At 56.6% G+C, this 20,348-nt stretch overlaps 1 protein-coding gene across 2 annotated transcripts in view; it reads left to right on the forward strand.

Annotated features, from left to right (window-relative positions):
• The window catches only part of POLR1A (RNA polymerase I subunit A), a 76,176-nt gene that overhangs the window by 52,861 nt on the left and 2,967 nt on the right, over positions 1–20,348 (forward strand). Inside the window, exons 18-31 of one of the 2 annotated variants that reach the window (XM_060168613.1) lie at positions 101–259; positions 2,073–2,171; positions 3,179–3,331; positions 4,610–4,692; positions 6,510–6,675; positions 7,515–7,736; positions 8,626–8,840; positions 9,890–10,057; positions 10,939–11,074; positions 11,593–11,750; positions 16,596–16,722; positions 18,006–18,116; positions 18,690–18,989; positions 19,733–19,933. In XM_060168613.1, the coding sequence (XP_060024596.1) occupies positions 101–259; positions 2,073–2,171; positions 3,179–3,331; positions 4,610–4,692; positions 6,510–6,675; positions 7,515–7,736; positions 8,626–8,840; positions 9,890–10,057; positions 10,939–11,074; positions 11,593–11,750; positions 16,596–16,722; positions 18,006–18,116; positions 18,690–18,989; positions 19,733–19,933 (2,298 nt within the window). The other variant, XM_060168614.1, reaches the window with a different exon arrangement.

Here is a 20,348-nt window from a genome sequence, read left to right on the forward strand (position 1 = left end):
GGAGGGCCTGGGTGGCTACTGCCTGCCGCAGAGGGTTGGCTGGGCTCCACACCCTCCTCACCTGGCTGCAGCCTTCGACGTTGTCCTTTGCTCATTCTAGGCTGTCAGGGCTGCGTTAAACCTTCCAGAAGCGGCATCGTGTGATGAGGTCCGAGGGAAGTGGCAGGATGCCCATCTGGGCAAAGACCAGAGGGATTTTAACATGATTGATCTGAAGTTCAAGGAGGAAGTGAATCATTACAGCAATGAAATTAACAAGGTTAGTCCAGCAGTGTGTGCACTTACCACCACCATTTTGAATGCTGGTGTTTTAAAAAATTACATTTTGATTCTCACTCTGGGCTCTTTGGAGCAATTTGGCTGTTTAATAGCTGACTAGGTGAGACGTGAGGTGGGACGAGTAGAATTGATCGTTTTGAAAAGCCAAGGGCTTCATTCCCTCACCCCGTTGGGGTCTGGAAAGGTCTTTGATGAATGCTGAGAAAGAAGACATTGCACGATTTTTCTTTTTTCCTTTTGACCACGCACAGCTTGTAGGATCTTAGTTACCCGACCAGGGATTGAACCCAGGTCCTTGGCAGTGAAAACACCGAGTCCTAACTACTGGACCACCAGGGAATTCCCCACTATTTTTCATTTTAAATGTTTGTATTTTAGGATAACTGCATTAAGGGGGACGGAAGGAAATCTTTCCCAGGGGCCACTGCAGGGTGGAGGGGCAGAATGAAGGATCAAAACCACCAGTGCTGCTTATATGGGGGACCCAGGGGTGAAGGCCTGGGTTCGAATCCTGGCTCTGCCACGGACTTGCTGTGAGATCTCGGGCCTTGTGTGATGTGAGCGGTCTGAGCCAGGTGTCCTCCCGCAGGGGGCTGGGGATGGGAAGAGCACCTGCCTCGTGGGCTTGCAGGGAGGATTTAGGAGCTAATCTGCACAGTGCCCTGGGTGAGGTGAGCGCCCTGCCAGTCCTCCAGAGCCCCTTCCTGCGCAGCTGAGAAAGGAGAGGGACGTCCCCGCACAAGCCAGGATGGCAGACCCCGTTCTCTCGCCTTCTCAGCCCAGAGCTGGGGCTCCCAATCCTGCGGCTTGAAGGAGCCCACCTGGCCCTCACCCTGCCTCCTGGGCCTTGAGGCCCCACCTGAGGAGGAGGGAGGGAGGCGTGGCCAGTGCCCAGCAGAAGTCAGTGTTTGCCCGTGGAGTACTCTGACTGGCTGTCAGCATCCCCTCAGTGGCCCAGAATGCAGACCTTTTGGTACAGTTCCGTCCTTGAGAGTCGTGGTTCAGAGGAGCCCTCCAGTACCGCGTGAAAACCAGGAGGCTCAGCTTCCAGGGCTGACTGGGGACGCTGCAGGTGGGGCGTTGTCTCAGAAGCATCTTAGGATTATTTCTTGTTCCTCCATCTCTTTCCATCCACTCTGCCTCTCCGGTGTGGGGCTGGGTCTCTGCAACCCTAGGCAGAAGCTTAGATAGACTCAGAGCTCCCCCCACCTCAGCATCTCCCTGGTCCCCCTGGGGGCTTTGCTAGCTTCCGCTGGCCCAGGAGCCAAGGTGAGCCTCCTGCTTGGTATTTGGGCAGCATGTTGGGAAACGTGAATGTGACACAGACATTGGTCATCATTGCTACTGTCCAGGGCCAGGCCATGCTCTGCTGGACAGGTTCCCAAGGGCACCACCTTAAGTTTTATTTTTAACCAGCTGCTTTTCAGAATCATGAACTGGAGATGCTGGCCCCTCTGCATCTCCTTTCCGGCTTCCTGGCAGAGGTGTCAAGAGAACGCAGCACCCTGGACCATCCTCTTTTTTTTTTTTTTTTCTTTTTTTTAGTTGTTACTGGAGTATAGTTGATTTAAAATGCTGTGTAAGTTTCTGCTGTACTGGGCCATCCTGTAGACTTCTCTCCAGGGCTTCTAGCCAAAGGGTTGATGCCGGGTGAGACTTCTTACCTCACGTGGGACCTGGCACTTCTCTCTAGATAAATAGTCTGTGTTGGCTTCTGCATCCTGGATTTACCTTCTGAACCTGGGATTCCCAAGAGGGTGAGTCACTGACCAGTGCGTGTGTTCCATCTGCAGGCATGCATGCCTTTGGGCCTGCACAGACAGTTCCCAGAGAACAACTTGCAGATGATGGTGCAGTCTGGAGCCAAAGGTTCAACTGTGAATACCATGCAGGTGTGAGCCGAGGCGGGTGCTGGCTGGTTTGCAGAAGGGTGGGGTAGTTGCAGGAGGCCCTTTTCAGATTTGTTTCTATTTTTAAAGGATCCACATTCCGTACGAAATGTGGCAAGTACTGAAAAATACAAAAGTATGTCGAAATCGGTGCAGGCGCTAACCACTGTTAAGTGTTATAGACAGATACCGACACAAGTATCCAGATACTGACGTGTACCAAACAGATCCATGTTGTAAACTTACACACTGTATTATTATACATAGTCACATTATATATAAACACGGTGTGTGTGTATTTATAATCTTAGCTGAGATCCTGAAATGTTGCACGATCTGCGTTTTTCATTCAGTGTTACATTATAGGCATTGTCCTAGAGGTTTCTTAACCTTTGATTTTTGGCTCGTTATGGAGGACCAATTACTGCAGTGCTATCACAGCATTTTCACAAATTTTAGCAACTTTTAAAAAATATCTTGATGACCTTGAGAGGGTCTCAAGGACCATCTCATTATCTGGTGAGTAGAGAGCAATAGGAATGGGCTTAAAAGGCTGGAGGCCATCGGGAAGCCCTTTCGACTAAATAAAATCCAGACCTGCTGCTCTTCTCCCCCCAAGAACATTAATAGGCAGTTTTATTCTCTTTTGACCTGAGAATGTTAAAGATCACAGTTAAACTACTTTTTCTGCTAGTCTCAGTTTCCCTGTTAGGACCTGGGGGTCCCGTCCAAGTATAACACGAGATGCTTCTGAAACATGGCTGCTTTTACAAACACCGTCCATTTCAACTGAGTCCAAATGCGAAAATTGCCGTCATGGAAAGGAAGACATAGTTATCTTCCTGGAAGGTCAGCTTTCTGGGCTTGTTTAGCAATCTAGGTTGGCCTTCAGGAACTTGGATCCCATGCAGTGTTTCTGGAAGAGCAGGCCCCCCCATCCCCTGCTGGGACGGAGCATCATCTAACGAGCATGTGGGTCTTCTGTTGCCTTTGGGTTTCCTTTCTCCCAGATCTCGTGCCTGCTGGGCCAGATCGAACTGGAAGGCCGGAGACCCCCGCTGATGGCATCTGGCAAGTCACTGCCCTGCTTCGAGCCGTATGAGTTCACCCCCAGGGCTGGCGGCTTCGTCACTGGCAGATTCCTCACCGGCATCAAGCCTCCTGTATGTAGTTTGGGTTTTCCTTTGGGCTGTTCTCCTCATCTCTTAAGCTCAACAGTAACAGGCCTGTGACCTTCACCAGCAGCTTTAAGCAAAGACAGCCAAGTAGTAAGTGCTAGGCCATCCCTGCTTACCCACTAGACCCTGGGGCCTGCAAGGACCAAGAGGACGCAGCCATGTCGTGTTCACCATCATAATGCCAGAGCCCAGCACGGTGCCTAGCGCATCGTGGGTGCTCGGGTGGGATTGCTGATGAATGGGAAGATGAATAAGACCAATCCCAGCTCTGCCTCTTCCTGCTCTGCGCCCTTTCTCCACCGGTTCTTCCCTGCATCTGAGGGCAGCTGGGGACGGCGAGGCCCCTCACCAGGGTGCTCTCTGTGGCCAAAAGGAGCATCACAGAGACTTATTTCACAAAGCTTCCCTAAGAGAACCTCCCCTGGCTCCTCCTTGACCTTGGGAAAATTGACCAGCGGTAGCAAATGTCTAGTTTTTCCTCAGTCAGCAACAAAACTCTCCCTTAAGAGAAAGGTTTTCTCCTCACACTCGGCAGAAATGGCTTTTCGACTGTGAGTACCTTCTGTTCCCTGGTCTAGTGCGTCTCTGCAAGGACGCCTCTTGTGGTCAGACAGCTAAGTCCAGGTTGTGAACGGGACCAACCCTTTGTGTCAGGGCCACCAGCTGCTCCCAGGGCTCCTCCCTCAGTCCCACACAGACTCTCCAGTGGCCATCCGTGGCCCCTGGCGAAGGGTGGTGGAGAGCTAACGTGGACCAGAGAGTTCTGAACTCTGGTTGCGACCCCTTAGTGCATCATGAAATGATTGACTTCATGGAATGAAACGGAGTATGGTGGTAAAGGAAGCATCAGAGTGAGGGATGGGGTCATTTCATAGGGTTTTAGCTCGAGTCATGTTATCTTTTATCGGCACGTGTGTGTGTGTATGTATGTACGTGTTTGCTGATTACTGTTATAAACCCATTTCTCGTGGAATTTTGGAAAACCCTACATGATGAGGCACCAGTGCCATTTCTGTTTGGAAAATGGGGTGCGTGTGGGGTGTGGGACATGGCACTGAGGACGGGCTCCTGGGAATGGGAGCTGGAACATTTGTCCCTCTGTGCTCCGGCAGAATAAGACAGAGGCAACCCCAGGGGAGGGCAGGAGTCCCTGGGGCCGTGGGAGACATCAGAGCTGCCAGGGGCACTGGCTTGAGCCACCCTTTAGGAAGCACACCGTCCTCACTGCCACCCCTGGGACCTGGGTCCCCGCTTCTCCCACAGGAGTTCTTCTTCCACTGCATGGCCGGGCGAGAGGGTCTGGTGGACACGGCTGTGAAGACCAGCCGCTCCGGCTACCTCCAAAGGTAAAGAGCACCTGCTCTGCCACCTTTAGGTGGCATCAGCGTCGCAGGTCCATTCACCTCTGTCATTTTTTTCACATTTTCATTGACAATTCACTTAAGATCCCTTTGGATGAAAAAACTTCTAGAAAAAACTGTCCACGGGTGGCCCAAGACAGAAAATAGCCGATATCCTTCCCCTCCTAGAGGATCGGTAAAGTGTGAGCTCAGAGGTTTATAGGAAGGGCCCGTGCGTCAGTGTGTGCGCCTTTCCCTGGGAGAAAGGTCCTGGGTGGTGATGCACTGGTCCTGCCCCCCGGGAGGGCTCTGCGGTTGGGGCAGAGAGGATTCCAGGCCCCTTGGGTCCGGCACTCGGAGCCAGGCCGGTCTCAGTTTTAAGCTTCAACCTCCCACCTGCCCAAGCAGGCCAGTCAGAGAAGCGACGTGTTCCCTTTCCTCCCAGAGAGGAGGTTAAACAAGAAGGTCTGGGCTGGTGCGCCCTGAGTTCCTGCATCCGGCGTGGATTACAGGGCCAGACCCACCTGTGAGCAGGGGTTACGCCCCACCTCCATCCTCTTAAATCATTCAAGGATACCTGTGGAGTGTAGAAAAAGCTAGGAATCGAGTGATCGCGCGAGTCTGGGGGTGGGGGATCTGTGTCGGGGGCCATCTGAATGCAGGGCAGGGAAGAGGAGGGTGTTGGGGATCCGGGCTGGCATGAAGAGCGGCAGCCACTGGGGCAAAGGGCACAGCGGTCCGCAGGACCCCTCTGCCGGTGGAGGGTCACGGCAGGAAGGGCGAGTGCCTTCCTTCAGACAGGAGGGGCCGTAGGTTGGAAGGCTGCCTCTTGTGGCTGGCGATGGAAAGGGAGAATCCGACGCGGCGAAGACGTGGGGCAACCGGCTGAAATGAACAAGAGGCAGGAGGCGTCAGGCCCGAGTGGCAGCACAGTGGCACGGTGGACAGAAAGCAAGACGCTGCAGAGGGGGGAGAGAAAGTTGTGGCTGGCGTGAGGGGGCAGCGGCAGGATAAGCAAGGGGATTGTTCCAGGGAGGGGGCCTGGAGCTCGGGAGAGGCCTGGAGATGCAGCCTCCGGGGCCGTGGCTGCTGCCGAGAGCTGCAGCCCTGCGAGGTGCCTGGTACCTCAGCATCTGCAGCACAGGGGACAAGGATGCTCAGCTCCAACCTCGCCAGGCCCCGGGCTGGGTGCCGAGAAGATAGTGCCGAGCTCTGTCCTTGGAGCTCAGGGGAACAGTGGCTCCTAGGAGACCCCCTCTGAAGGTGGCAGGAGGAGAAACCAAGGCAGGGTGGCCAGAGAAGTAAGCTAAGGCCAGCACCAGGGCAGCAGAGGGGGGCAGGTTGAGGGCGGCAGCTGACCGCTGGGAGCGCTGAGGAAAAAAGGCACCAGGTTAGGGCTATCACGTCAGCATTTAGTTCCTAAGGTCCCCTTTGTCCCTGACAGTCTCTGGCCTAATGGTGTGAGAGAAGCATTGGATGGGGCGGCAGCCCCGCTGCTTTGCCTGCCTCCTGGGTCTAAGGACACTGGTCCTGGGGAGCCCTGCCATGCCAGGGAGCGACGGAGCAGGCAGTGGTCCCAGCAGCTGGGGCTGGAGCTGGGAGTCGGGGTCGAGCGGGGCAGCCAACCTCCTCAGGACACGTGGCTGCAGCCCCTGGCCGCGAGGTGCTGTAGCTCAGAGCCTGGGGCACGGGAGCCAGCCTGTCCTGGGGGCTTGCCTGGCTGCAGGACAGCAGTCCCCTTTTCTGCCCTCCATCCGCTCCATCAGAGGCTGCCCTGGGAGGTGGCGAGCCCGGTGGGCGCTGAGCCAGTGGTCCCTGTACAGGTGCATCATCAAGCACCTGGAGGGGCTGGTCGTCCAGTATGACCTGACAGTCCGCGACAGCGACGGCAGCGTGGTGCAGTTCCTGTATGGGGAGGACGGCCTGGACATCCCCAAGACACAGTTCCTGCAGCCCAAGCAGTTCCCCTTCCTCGCCAGCAACTGTGAGGTAGTGTGCCGGTCCCCCGCGCCTGTGGGTCGTGGGGCGGGGGCCGTGCGGTGGGCCTCCCGCCCTGAGCCTTGCCACTCAGAGTGGCCGCTGAAAACTAGGGTGGGAAGAGTTCGAAAGCACCAGGCGATGCCTTGGAACGCCTGACCTTGTCAGAGCCCCTCCCTCTGTGTGCTTCATCCCGTGAGATGACAGAGAGGCACGCATACGTCTAGAAAAACTGCTCGTGTGGGGCATTTGCCTTGTGCCGGGCCCTAAACTAGAGCGCACCGTGGCTGCTGTCTCCCTTCCTCCTCCCTGCAGCCTGGGGACGCAGGTGGCCCTCTGCCCATTTTACAGCCAAGGTAGCTGAGTGGCAGGGTTTCAGTGACGAGCTGGTGAGTGGCAGGGCTTGTGTCTGCACCCAGGCCCTCTGACACACAAGCCCGCGGTTTTCATACCACACCTTACCGCCCCAAGAGCGATCGTCACCGTTGGCTCAGCAGTCACCCTGTTTTACAGTTTGGGAAACTGAAACTGACATGGCCTGTCCAAGGTCACGAAGCAGGTGGTCGAATTGAAGGTTGTACTCCGGGGTTGGCTCCTTCCCATCCTGGCGCCATGTTCTGGAGGGACTCTGAGTGTCACGGTCTCTCCCCCGTGACCTCAGCTCCTGAGAACGCCAGCTCCCAAGTCTGACTGGCACAGAGTGAGGGCCCTGGTTAGCAGTGGGCGCTCAGACCCCCCAGGGGCATCGTGAGGGCTCCACACGGGCCACCTCCGTCCTGTGGAGTTGTGTGACGTGGCCCTGTGTTACGCCCTCATCTCTTTGGTTTTGTCTGTGTGGTCTGTTTGTTTAGGTGATAATGAAATCGAAGCACCTCCACGAAGTTTTATCCAGAGCAGATCCCCAGAAAGCTCTCCGCCACTTCAAAGCCATCAAAAAATGGCAAAGCAAGCATTCCAACGCCCTGCTGAGAAAAGGCGCCTTCTTGAATTATTCCCAGAAAATTCAAGCAGCTGTGAAAGCCTTGAACCTCGAGGGCGCAAACCAGAACGGCCGCAGCCCCGAGACTCACCAGGTGATGCTGGGGTTCGGTGGGGGGCGGGGGTGGGCGATCAGTCAGGGGTTGAGGGGATGAGGAAGGAGCTGTTTTCCCGGTGGAAGGTACAGTCATGAAATCTGGCTTCATTCAGTGCTGGTCAGGAAACATGGCACTCAAATAGGGATTTAAGGAAGGGAATCTTTACAGAGGTGTGGACAGGGTTCCAGGAAACTAACTAGGGCTGGTAAGTTGGGTTCCCACCCGCCCCCCACAGGCATGAACAGTCACCAGGAGTGGAGAGGGTGGCCGTGGGCAGAGGCCACCTGACAGGAGCCCTCAGTAAAGAGTTCTGGGCTCCGAGATCCATTAGAGAGGGCGGGGGATGAATGCCCAGCCTCACTCTCCTCCCACGTGCCCTTCTGCTTCTGGGACCTCCCGTCAGCCAAGCACAGCTGGGAGCCAGGAGGCAGGGGAGCGCTTTGGGGCACCGAGCGTGGGAAAGCCTGGGTGGGGGATAGACAGGGATCCAGCACAGTCACCTGGCTTGTGGTGACCGTGTCCTTGTTGACCTGAGACAGCCCTGGCTTTGCCTCTCATCCCAGTATTATTATTAATAGTGCCCCGTTTCACGCTACAAGACACTCAGTTTGGACAGTAACTTAACGTGGTCACCCTGCCTGTGCTTGAAGGGCCAGGACGAATCGCTTGTAGAGTCGTGGTAAAGCAGTGCGCCCTGGGATGGATTCGGTTTCTCCGTGTTTCAGATGTCAAGATGGCCTTCTCATTGCCGTCAGGTTTCTGTCTCTTTCCCCTGTTCTCATTTGAAGCCAGTGCCTCTGATACGCCTTATCTTACTGGGCATCCCAGGAAGAGAAGCCTGTTCCTGGTGTCCTCCAGCATAGCTGAGGCCCATCCTTCCTTTCAGATGTTGAGGATGTGGGCTGAGTTAGATGAGCAAAGCCGGAGGAAATACCAGAAGAAGGCGTCTCCTTGTCCCGACCCCAGTCTGTCTGTCTGGCGCCCAGACATCTACTTTGCATCAGTGTCGGAAACATTTGAAAAGAAGGTGGATGACTACAGTCGCGAGTGGGCAGCTCACGCAGAGAGGAGTTACGAGAAATCGGAGCTCTCTCTGGACAGGTGATGACATTGATTTATTGCACAGCACACACACAGGGAGAATCTGCTTCTCAGGCCCTTCCCCGCCCACTCTGGCAGCCTCCTGGGTTCAAGACCGCAGCAAGAAGGAGGGAAGTGAAACAGAGGGCGCCTTGCAGGCCCTGAGGCCTGTGGGACGGATGAGAGCAGGTAGGCAGGAGTGCACCCCCCATCTGGGCCACGACGGAGAAGAGCGCTCTTTGGGGACAGAGCCCTGCACAGGTGGCCCCTCTCTTGAGTGTGGTGTGGTGGGCACGGTTATGTGAGAATCAGGGAATCTGGTCAGAAGCTGCCAACCCTTCACTGGTTTGAAGTAGCAGGGAGAGAAGACAACATCAGGTCAGCAGAAAGTCTGACTCTTGAAAAGAACTTGCGTAGAAACGTAGTTCTATTACCTTCCTCTGTGTTCAAACGTAATGTCCCGTTCAGTCGCTGTTTGTTGAGCGGCTTCCTTGTCCTACGTTCCGGGGTAATACAGTGTTCCTTGGCTGTTCTAAAAGGGCCGGCATCCGTAGGAGGAGGGGTTAGTGAATTACAAAGTTGTGGAGTGCGCACACTTCCGATGTGGCCTGTAGCCATTTGCACTAATTAAGAAAGTAAGCACCCCCTTCCCGCCTCCCCGCCATATCCCCATAATTGCTCAGTGAATCTCTTCCTCGTTTGTACAGAGGGAGGTTTAAGCCCTCTCCAAGCCGTCACAACTACTGGGCAAAAAAAGAATTAACAAAGGGAAACGTAAATAGTGAGCTCACTAGTTCCGTGACATTCTCAGGGTGAACGTGAACAGTCCGAGCATGGACATCTAGAGCTTCAGCTACCCAGCTGGACTCTGTGCTGTGTCATTTAGGACATTTCAGGGTCACTGGCCAGAATTTAAGGCTTAGAAGGACCATTTGCTTAGGAAAAAACAAGCCCAGAAAGAGGGAGAGGTAACAGGTCCATGTGCCCTGCTTGCGGGTGGCATTGACAGCTCCTGACAGGCAGGTAGTGTCTGTGCCCCTGACTCCTGCTGTCCCCTGCCCCATCTCCAGGTTGAGGACTCTTCTGCAGCTGAAGTGGCAGCGCTCGCTGTGTGACCCGGGAGAGGCCGTGGGCCTGTTGGCCGCACAGAGCATCGGGGAGCCCTCCACACAGATGACCCTGAACACCTTCCACTTTGCCGGCAGAGGCGAGATGAATGTCACCCTGGGCATTCCCAGGTGGGGTCTGCGAGGGTGCAGGGGCTGGGTCTGTCCTAGCCCACTCCTGGGGAGGAAGTCATTTCATTAGAGAGAGAGAGAGAGAGAGAGAGAGAGAGAGAGGGTGTCATCAAAGCAGGGGTCAGGGTTGGAATTTCCAGAGCCCAATGGGCTTCTGTGGTTGGATCCATGCCCAGGCCTCTTAGCATCTCCATTTATCTCTCCACCAACTCCTGTATCCAAGTTACCTGAGATGCTTGTGAAACTACATACTCCCGGGGTCAGGCCGTCTGGTTGCCCAACTTCGGGGGCGCCACTCACCTAGAACATGACCCAAAGGGGCCCTGGCCCTTCAGGTAAAAGTACGCACCTTGCAGGATGGTGGCCGCTGGGTGAGAGGAAAGAAAAGAGATCAGGCTCGCCTGCCTGGCCCGGCTACTTTTTAGCAGAGTGACTCAGGCTCCCCAGCTTCCTGTGGGAGGGAGGAGGGCGGGGTGCACCGTGCAGTCGGGCCGTGCAGGCTGTCTGAGCCATGGCCGAGGTCTAGCCGTGGTCCCTGTGCCCAGTGGGAGCGCTGCAGACGCTGCTTCCCTTCCCTGCATCTCTTATTCGTTCAGTAAGCACCCACGCTGTAATGCGAGGCACAGGTGATAGGAAACAGGAAGAAGACACAGCCCTGTCCTTGAGGAGCTCGTGTTCCAGCGGAGGAAGCTGACAGAAGAGTCCCTTGCTGTCACACACGGGGCCAGAGCTGGGACTCCCTGATCAGCATATCTCCCCCACGAGATCCTTTGGTCTCTCACGGATCCTCAAAGAACTGTGACATCTTTATGAGAAAGGCCTCGCAAAAGTAAAGAATCGGGGTACCTCTTAGGGTCAGATGTGCCCTTGTTCTGTGACAGGTTGAGGGAGATTCTCATGGTGGCCAGCGCCAACATCAAGACGCCCATGATGCGCGTGCCTGTGTTCAACACCAAGAAGGCTCTGAAAAAAGTGAAAAGCCTGAAGAAGCAGCTCACCAGGGTGTGCCTCGGGGAGGTAATTGTCTCCCTGGGACCCAGGGCTGCAGGCTGGCTGCAGGCGTTTTCCTGCATCCTCCCATCCGTCCTCCCAACTCTTCTCCCATCCGGGCAGAACAGCCTTTGCCAGCTGTTCAGACGCTGGCTCAGACTCCACCCAGTGAGAGGGAGGCTTTCTCTGCCAGATGCTAAGCAGGGATGGATCAGGAAGCTTTAAAGGTAACCACTGGTCTGCAGCATTCTTCGTGCCTTAAGAATCAGGACACTTTCTGGGTCGGTCAGCTTACCAGCCCCGCTGGAGCCTGCCCCCTCCAGCCTCAGGCCGTTCTCTGGAGGTGTGCCTACAGGGTGTGGGGGGGTCTCTCTCCCCACCCCCCGAGGGATCTACACCAGCAGAGCTTGTTGGAGTTTCTTTGGGATTTTGGCCTGTGGTCCCAGCCCCTGTCCCTGCAAACTCTCAGTTTTCCCATAACCCACTTGTAATGCTCAGTCCCAGGCTTTGGGCAAATTGGTTTCTGTCTGTCAATCTGGTTCTAGGTGTTGGAGAAAATTGATGTCCAGGAGTCCTTCTCTATGGGGGAGAAACAGAACAAGTTCCGGGTGTACGAGCTGCGGTTTCAGTTCCTGCCACACGCGTACTACCAGCAGGAAAAGTGCCTGAGACCCGGGGACATCCTGCATTTCATGGAAACAAGGTCAGGACTCAGGCCGTGCTTATTGCTTGACTTTGTCATGGACCTTGAGGGCTTCTGGCCACAGGACTCCAGAGACCGGGTGCTTCTGCGCAAATGATTCCTTCCAAGGAGGTGTTTAGAAAAGGAACAGGTCCTGCAGCCTCATGTGGCTTGTGGGTATGACTGCATTAACCGCATTCCCATCTCTGCCCCCTGTTTTTCTCTCTGGCCCATGAGTCTCGTGTACTCGGGTTTTGTAGGCTTTAAGATGGAGGAGTTCACGTACCATAAAGAGAGCAGAGCCCCGTCGCAGTGGTGCTGCTGTGACGTCAGACCAGCACGTGGTGTTAATTTCTGTCATGATGCGGTTCCTGATACACTTATATTCTGCTAGGAAGGAGCAGTGTGCTGACGGCATGCTGCTCTTGAACACAGGTCTATAACTGGGGTTACCTTCAGCTTCTTAGAGAAATTCTGGTTCCCTTCTGGTGGGGAGAAGGAACATCCATTTTCTCTCCAGTTCAAGTCACTGTTGGCCATTGGAAAGCACGGGCCACAGTGCTGAGTGCGCAGGAGTAGGATGGGGGTCATACTGGGGCTGGGGGAGCCAGGAAGAGCCAGCGAAGCACTTCTGACTGGCCACCTGACCCTGGATCGCGGTGCGCAGACTCAGATGGCTGCGGGGCCGGCAGGTGAGAAGGCCGGTGAGGCAGGTTGGGGGCCCCCGTCCGGCTGGAGAGCGCGTCACCGGCCTCAAGCGGGCAGGGATGTGGGCCAGGGTGGCCAGACCTTCTGATGCAGAAAAATAAGAAGAAAACCGCCTCTCCTTTTTCTTTCTTTGGCTGTTTGCTTGCTTTTACTTTTTATAGATAAATCTTCTCTAATTTGTAAGCATTGGCAACTAATTCATATCTTTAAAAGCCTGGTGAGGGGACTTCCTGGTGGTCCAGTGGTTAAGACTCTCCGCTTCCAATGCAGGGGACACAGGTTCGATCCCTGGTCAGGGAACTAAGATCCCACATGCCACGCAGCACAGCCAAAAAACTAACTAACTAAATTAATTAATTAAAAGAAAAAAAGCCTGGTGAGGCTGAAATATATCCCATATGTCAGCAGGATTTGGCCACGGACCACTAACCACTGTCTTGAGTCTAGAACAGCCCTCAGGTTTTCCGGAGCTGCTTGGAAGTAGAGAACTGACGGCAGAGTCGAGGCAGGACGTCCGTGCACTCAGTCATCCCACAAATATTTACTGAGTGATGCCCACTCACAGGCTAGGCCCCAGGGCAGCGTGGCTGGGAGGGAGTGACTGTCCTGCCATGGGCCCTGTTCTGCCCTCACCTGAAGATGTGGACTGGCTGCAGCCTGGCCCCCGAAGCAGGTGCATGTAGGATGGCGGGTGTTGTGGTAGATGAGCTTGGATGTGAACTCTGCCCTTTGGACGGGGGAGCTTGCTGGGCCTCGGCAGCACCTATGTCGCTCTTCGCCTGGGTGGAGGAGGCTCATCTTATCAGGCAGGCCCAGTGCTCTCGGGGTGCTGGGTCACGGCGCAGGAGACCTGTCTGTGCCCCAGCTGCCGGCTCATTAATTAACCGGGAGGAACACCACTCCCAGGCGTGCCGCTGTCTGTGCCGGCCAGGCGGCCCTTCCCTGAGAAATCGGAATTCAGATCACGTGGCCTCCTGAGAATTACCAGGAGCAGGCGGAGTCTGCGATCTGCCCCATTTCTCTGCATCTCAGGTGTGGGCCTGCCAAGCAGGTAGGTCACAGGAGGCGTGCCCCAGGCTGTGCTCAGAGTTCTTTCTCTTTACGTTGCCTTGGGGAATTGAAAATTCATCACTTTTTTAGAAGTTCTTCTTGGTAAGGAAGAGCCCTGGCTTCTTCCCAGTGGCGACAGACTTAGTCAGCTCCTTCTTTGTATTTGGCTCGTGCGCTTGAAAGGCTGTGATGAACAAAGCCATGTGCAGTCGCGCCTGGTGGAGCTGCCCTGTGACTTGGGCAGGGGGGCCAGAGGGAGCAGCACGTGGAAGGGGCTGTGGTTGGGCTGCCTTTGCCAGGCCTGGGCAGCGAAGCAGCCTCACGCCCCCTGGAGACCACACGGGGATGGGGGTGTGCCTTCAGAAAAGGGCCCCCCCCCTCCGCCGGGAGCATTTTCTTTTTCCTTCTCCCTTCCTCTTCTCTCTCTTCCCTCCTTCTGTCCCAGCTGTGGGATCTTGAGACTCTTTTGACACAGATTGGAGAAAAAAGAAATAGAGACACAGAGGCGCTTCCCTAGATGGAGGTGTAGAAGCCGTGAAGCTCCCCTCAGTATCTGTCCTGGCGCCCGCCCCTTTGGACGTGTGTAAATGATCTGGAAGGTGGGCCGGGGTGGTGAGGTGGCAGGAGTACCGAGCTAGGTGGCAGGGGTGTGTGAGTTCCACGGCCTCCGGCCCCCAGCCGTGTAACACAGAGCCGGCAGTCTGCGGCGAGAGCTTCTGTGGGTCTGACTCTGCAAACAGCAGGTGGTGGAGCTGTTGGCAGGCACCTTCGGAAACAGCCGAGGGTCATGTCCCCTGCTGGTAATTATTTATGTGGTTCGGAGGTTTCTGTGCAGCTGCCCTCCTCCGGTTCCCCCTCGGTTGCCACATTCTGACAAGCAGCACGACCTTCACAGAGCAGTCCCTGTGGGCCTCCGGTTTCCCGGCTCTGGGCAGAATCACAGAAGGGCAGGCTCTTCGCACCCCCGGGAGAACTCCTGGCACACAGGTGACATGCCTGCCACTTACCGTTCAGGGGCTTATTCTCCTTTCTCACCTTCTGTCACGTTCTGCACTGGTCCTGTTCACCAGAAGAGGCAGGCAGGGTAGAGAGGATTTGCACCGGTTGGGGGGGGGTTTAGGGAAGGTCTCCTGGGGGGTCCCATCTGTGCTTAGACCCCACCGTGGGCCTGGGCGCGGCTCCAGCAAGTCGATGGGAAGCTGGGGAAATTGATGGCGGCGCACATGGCCCGCACAGAAGCCCAACGATGCACGTGCAGGGGGTGGGAGCAGCTGGGGGATTGGGGTTGAGGCCAGTTGCGGGGATTGAAGTGCTGGCAAGGGAGCCTCAGAGGGGTGATGTCACCTGAAGGGACAGGCCAGGGCGGCAGCCCCACAGCAGAGGGAGGCGACAAGCAGCTTCTGTGTGCGGAGGCGGCCCAGCTTCACGCCCCGTCCGTGTCATTTCGCGCCCTGCAGTCTGCGCTGCAGGCTCAGGCGTGGGGCAGGGGCGGTCCCAACACTTACAGACGGGGTCAAGGCCCTCGTCTGTCTCTGTCTCCAGGCTCTGGCAGAACAGAGACTTGAACCAGAGCCTGTCCTTTCGGAAACGTCTCTTCCGCCCCTTCCTCCCGGGTGGCCCGTATCTTTCTAAAGTCAAGCCGGGCTTCTCCCCTGTCTGGCCCTCTGGTCTCTGTCCACAGCACCTGGTGACCAGGCTCTTCCTTGGGTCGGTGGTGAGGAGGCTTTTTTCTGCCAAGGGTAGAAGCTCAGCCAAAACCCTGTACAGCTTTAAAACGTTGGGAAAAAAAATAGTGGGGAGGGAGAGGAGCAGTCTTTTTTTTTTTTTTTTTTTTTTTAGCGGTACGAGGCCTCTCACTGTTGTGGCCTCTCCCGTTGTGGAGCAGAGGCTCCGATGTGCAGGCCCAGCAGCCATGGCTCACGGGCCCAGCCGCTCCGCGGCATGTGGGATCTTCCCGGACTGGGGCACGACCCCGTGTCCCCTGCATCGGCAGGCGGACTCTCAACCACTGCGCCACCAGGGAAGCCCCAGTCTTTTGTTTTTAATGAACAAAATAGTAAACATCTGACCTGCCTGCTTCTCCAGTTAAAGCTCTAACTGCCTGTCTTTTCATCCTTCGTTTGCCCTCAGGGCTGGTACATGGTGGGCCCATCATAGGTGCTCGGAGAACACAGGAAGGTCTGGCTGGGCAGATGAGGAACTGATACTTTATATAATTAAAAGAAGGCTGTTTGATGTGCTGCTATAGCCTGATGCAGAAGACGGGCAAGAGGTTATATGAAGAAAGGAGCAGGGGGCGGGAGACAGGGTGAGGCCCAGAGGAAGCAAGAAATAGATAACTCAGGAGGGAAGGACCCAGGGGCCAGGAAAGGTCCTCTGGGCTCTGCCTCAAGTTGGTCCTTTTAAATTGGTTTCGTTCTAACCTGTCGACATGATTTACTGCCACAAAGTAAGTTATCACCACCTTGGAGATCCCGATAAGCTCTTCCACATCTTAGTTCTCTCATCAAATTGTCGGGGGTCCCACACCAAGGAGACAGGAGTTGCCAGCCCCGAGCAGTGCCACTTCCTGGAGATGCGGTAGGCAGCGGGCTGGGGGCGGCCCTCGTCCCGGCCTGGACTCCCCTCTCCCGCTGCAGGCCCTGCCACCCTAGTTAGACGGCCACCACACAGCACCAAGAACTGTCACTTGCTGAGCAGCCAGCCTGCCAGGCCCCATGACAGGTATCGGATGTGGGGTTGTTTCTAATCCCAAAAGCAAGACTGCATGGTATCTATTAATACCCGCGTTTTCCAGACGAGAGGGGTAAAGCTCAGGAGGCCATCTGTGGTGATCGAGGCCACGCACCCTGGGAGTGGCAGGGCACGTATTCAGTCCAGGCCTGTTGGGTGTGGAGCAGTGTTCCTTCCGATGCGCCATATACCACCCAGAAACAGCAGGAGGGGGAGAAGTGAGCTGAAGGGAGAGGCAGGGTCTCCGTCTCCTGTAGAAGTCCCCAACGTCACCTTAGGCGGGTGTGAGATCCTTAGAGCGTCCTGTCCCCACAGTGAGGGGAGAATGGAGGTGCTGGTACTGAACGGGGCTGCGTGGCTTTCTTCTCGTTTCAGATTCTTTAAAATTCTGATGGAATCCATCAGAAAGAAGAATAGTAAAGCATCAGCTTTCAGAAGCGTAAACACGCGGAGAGCTACCCAGCGGGATCTAGACAACGAAGGCGAGTCGGAGAGGAGTCGGGTGAGCGAGTCCCCTGAGGGCCCCTTGGGGAGGGGGAGGGTCCAGGCTGGGAAGCACATCGGATGGCGGCTCACTGAGTCAGTTCTCCTAGGACGGCTCTGTGACCATCCTCGGTACCCCTTGAGCCCCTTCCTGCTGTTGGCCCATCTCTCCACCTACCTTAGCTTTTATCCACTGTTCTGAGAGAGCCGGAAAGCAACACTTTCTTCTTGAGTGTGGCGGGCCACGTTGGGCAGCATAGTCTGCCTGGCCCTGGGTGGGGGCCCTGGGTGAGGGCCCCAGGTCATCCATCTCTCTGCTCTCAGGGACCCCTCTGTCGGTGATTTTTTTTCTCCTGAGGTTAGACTCAAAGTAATGGTACCCACTGAGGTCTTGGAAGTTCTTGTTCTGGTTTCGTTCACTCTGCCTTTGACTTACCTAGGCCAGATGCATTGAGGCCCACGGAGTACTAGGCAAGGACCAGAGAGGCATATTGAAGCCGGGAAGTTGGGCTACAGTGACGAAAAAGGATAGAGCCAGGGAAAAGCCCGTGGAGGCAAAACAGTCCAGGACTGATGGTACCTCATCCGCCAAGAGGCCCAGGAGCGGCGTGGGGCAGGTCCCTGGGTGTCGTCTGAGCCGGCATTGGTAGGGCTGTGCTGTGCTTGGACAGGGCCACAACGAACACCGATCCCGTCCCTTCCCGGCTCGGTGACCTCAGCTATGGGCCTGTCTCCTCATCCCTAAAATGAGGGCGTGGCCTACCTAGAGAGAGAGTGCCAGGTCTCCTGCCCCGGCGTCTACCAGTTGGCTAGCTCAAGCACAGATGGGCATGGGATGTCTTTGAAAGGCTGCCCGGTCTTAATTCTCAGATCACCCAGAAGGAGACTACAGGAAACTAGGAACCAAGGCCAGGAGAAAGGTATAAATATTTGGCTTTTAAAATACCAAGACAGCTCTTTCCCTTCATCTCCACCCATAACAAAAATACTTGGAATAACACCTTCTTTTCATGACTTGAAAGCCTCGGCACTTCCTTTCTTTGGTTTCTTTTTTTTAAATGCAGGATTTTGCGAGTGGTGCGTGTAGAGATGTAGGGTGCAGAGAAGGAAGCGTGGAGTCCAGGGGTGGGTAGGGGGGTGGAAGGTAGGTAGATGGATAGTTGGCAAGGTGATAGGTGGCTGAACGATGATGAGCGGATGGCTGGGTGGGCAGGTGGGTGGCTGGGTGAGTGTGGTGGGTGGAGAGATGGATTCACCAGGGTATTAAAGCTCATCTTTCTCTTTCTTGTCCCCACACCCCAGGGAGAGCAGGAAGGCGACGAGGAAGAGGAGGGGCACATCGTGGACGCCGAAGCTGAGGAGGGAGACGCTGATGCCTCGGACGCCAAACGCAAGGAGAAACAAGAGGAGGAGGTGAGGGGACCCCTTTGTCACAGATGAGGGCTCGCCCCCTGGTGCATGAGGCCACGCCTGTGCGTCATGCTGGAAGCATCAGGAGCCTTGCAGCAAGGCGGGCTGCCCAGCGCACCAGTGGACTGAGAAGGCGGTGCTCATGGGGTGGCGGGTGGGCAAGGGCTGGCCGTCCCTGCGTCTGAATCAGATTCGAGGACCCAGAGGCCTTTGGCAGGGGGAGGAAGTCGGGCCGCCTCCTGTCTTTGCCGTGAAAATTCTTCCTTCTCCTGCCCGTTACTGGTCCTCCACTGCCATGGTTGCTGCCAGGACAGAGGGCGGTGTGGCAGGGCTGAGCGGCTCCACGGGTGCGAGAGCTAGAGGCGCGGGGCGGGGTTCAGCTCAGAGGAGGGGGCCCAGGGGCTGAGGGGCTGGCATCCCCAGGGGAAGCAAGGAGGACGGCGGCCGGGCCGACGGAGCAGGCGGGGCCGGGGTCAGCCAGCAGCTGAGGCCTCTGCAGGGGCGCCTGTTGGGCAGGCCAAGTCCAAATGGCTGGCGGGGCCCGAGTGACGCGGCCTGTGCTCCGCCCCCCGCCAGGTTGACTACGAGAGTGAGGACGAGGAGGATGGCGAGGACGGCGAGGACCTGCAGGAGGAAGGGACCGTCCTCGGGGAAGGCACTCCCCGGGCCCGGGCCCAGGCGCAGGAGGAGGAGGGGGGCTCAGGCCCCGAGGAGGACTCGCTCCCTGCCGCCCCACTGGCGCAGCCGTGGAAGCCCACCCGCAGCCGGGAGCCCCAGGACGCCGAGGCGGTGGAGCGCCGCGTGCAGGCCGTGCGCGAGTGCCACCCGTTCATCGAGGACTACCAGTACGACACCCAGGACGGCCTGTGGTGCCAGGTCAGTGCCGGGGCGGCCACCGGCTGCTCTCGTCTCCACCCCGGGTCCCTTAAAGAGGCTGGTGACAGCTGTGTGCTACCGCCAGTCATGGCCTCGCACGTTTGACTTTCACACCCTCGTGGGCCAGTCCTCTCTCTGCACGGGGATCTGAGCCACCAGACCCTACGGGTGCTTTCACGTTGTACTTCAGGCCTCAGCACAACACGTGTGTTGACGTGTATCGGTTGTCATAGAGACGGGCAGAGACACTTCACTCCTCGCACCGCCTTTGTTCCTGGTCCCCAGCTTCAGCACTGCAGTGTTGCCTGAGAGACTCGGTGGCTTGGATGCCTGGACGTCTCTACACGCAGACTGGCGTTCTAGTCCTTTCCTTCGATCCGATTCATTGGTTCCTAAGTGGTAGCTTGGGCACGGAGCCTTGACCGGGGTTGCACCCGTGAAAGGACACGTGTTGTGCTTTGTGGTGATTGAAAGGATATCAAGGGTGGTGTGAGTGGATGTGATTTTCACCGTTCTCACCGACATCTGTGAAAACGTTGCTCTGCTGTTTCCTCCTCAGCGGACTGGAGGTGACTGCCGTGTGGCCACAAAGGCACCCAGCATTCACAGGCCCGGCCGCCACCCGCTCACCCCAGCAGGGCCGCGGTGCTCCCTAGTGGGGCTCCGGAGGCGTCTCCCGGGGAGCCCGGGCAGTGGGTCTGGGGCGGCCCTCTCCCCGGCCCCAGCTCTCCCTCCTCTTGCAGGTGATGGTGAAACTCCCTCTCATCAAGGTCAACTTTGACATGAGCTCCCTGGTAGTGTCCCTGGCCCAAGGCGCCGTCGTCTACGCAACCAAGGGCATCACGAGGTGCCTCCTGAACGAAACCACCAACAGTAAGAACGAGAAGGAGCTCGTCTTAAACACAGAAGGCATCAACCTCCCGGAGCTGTTCAAGTACGCCGAGGTGCGTGGCCCCACTCCCTCCTGGGCTGTTCGCGCTCCCAGCCCAGGGTCCCCGAACCGAGTCTGTACCTCCCGGCCCACCTCCCGGGGACCCCTGATGCACATGAGCCTGGTAAGGCTTGCAGTGCGGAACCGGCTTAACTTTACGGAACCCAGAGTTTCCCAAATCGCTTTGAGTACAGTTTCTTCTCCTTGAAATTAAAACCTTCCCGAAGTAGACTCGTAAGAAGTAGTTTTCTGAGTCGCTGGCCTGGGGGCTGCTCACTTTACCGGGTGAAGAAGGCCCTGGGTGCAGAGGGGCCCCGCCCCACCCCCCACGCCCGGCAGAGGCCTGTGCGCCCTGTTCCGCCTGCTCCCCCACCCTTTCCTCTGGGCTCTCTCCTGCTTCCCCCCAGCTTCACGGAGCCTCCCCGAAC

Source organism: Lagenorhynchus albirostris, chromosome 13, assembly GCF_949774975.1.
Source record: "Lagenorhynchus albirostris chromosome 13, mLagAlb1.1, whole genome shotgun sequence".
In the NCBI taxonomy this organism is placed as follows: domain Eukaryota; kingdom Metazoa; phylum Chordata; class Mammalia; order Artiodactyla; family Delphinidae; genus Lagenorhynchus; species Lagenorhynchus albirostris.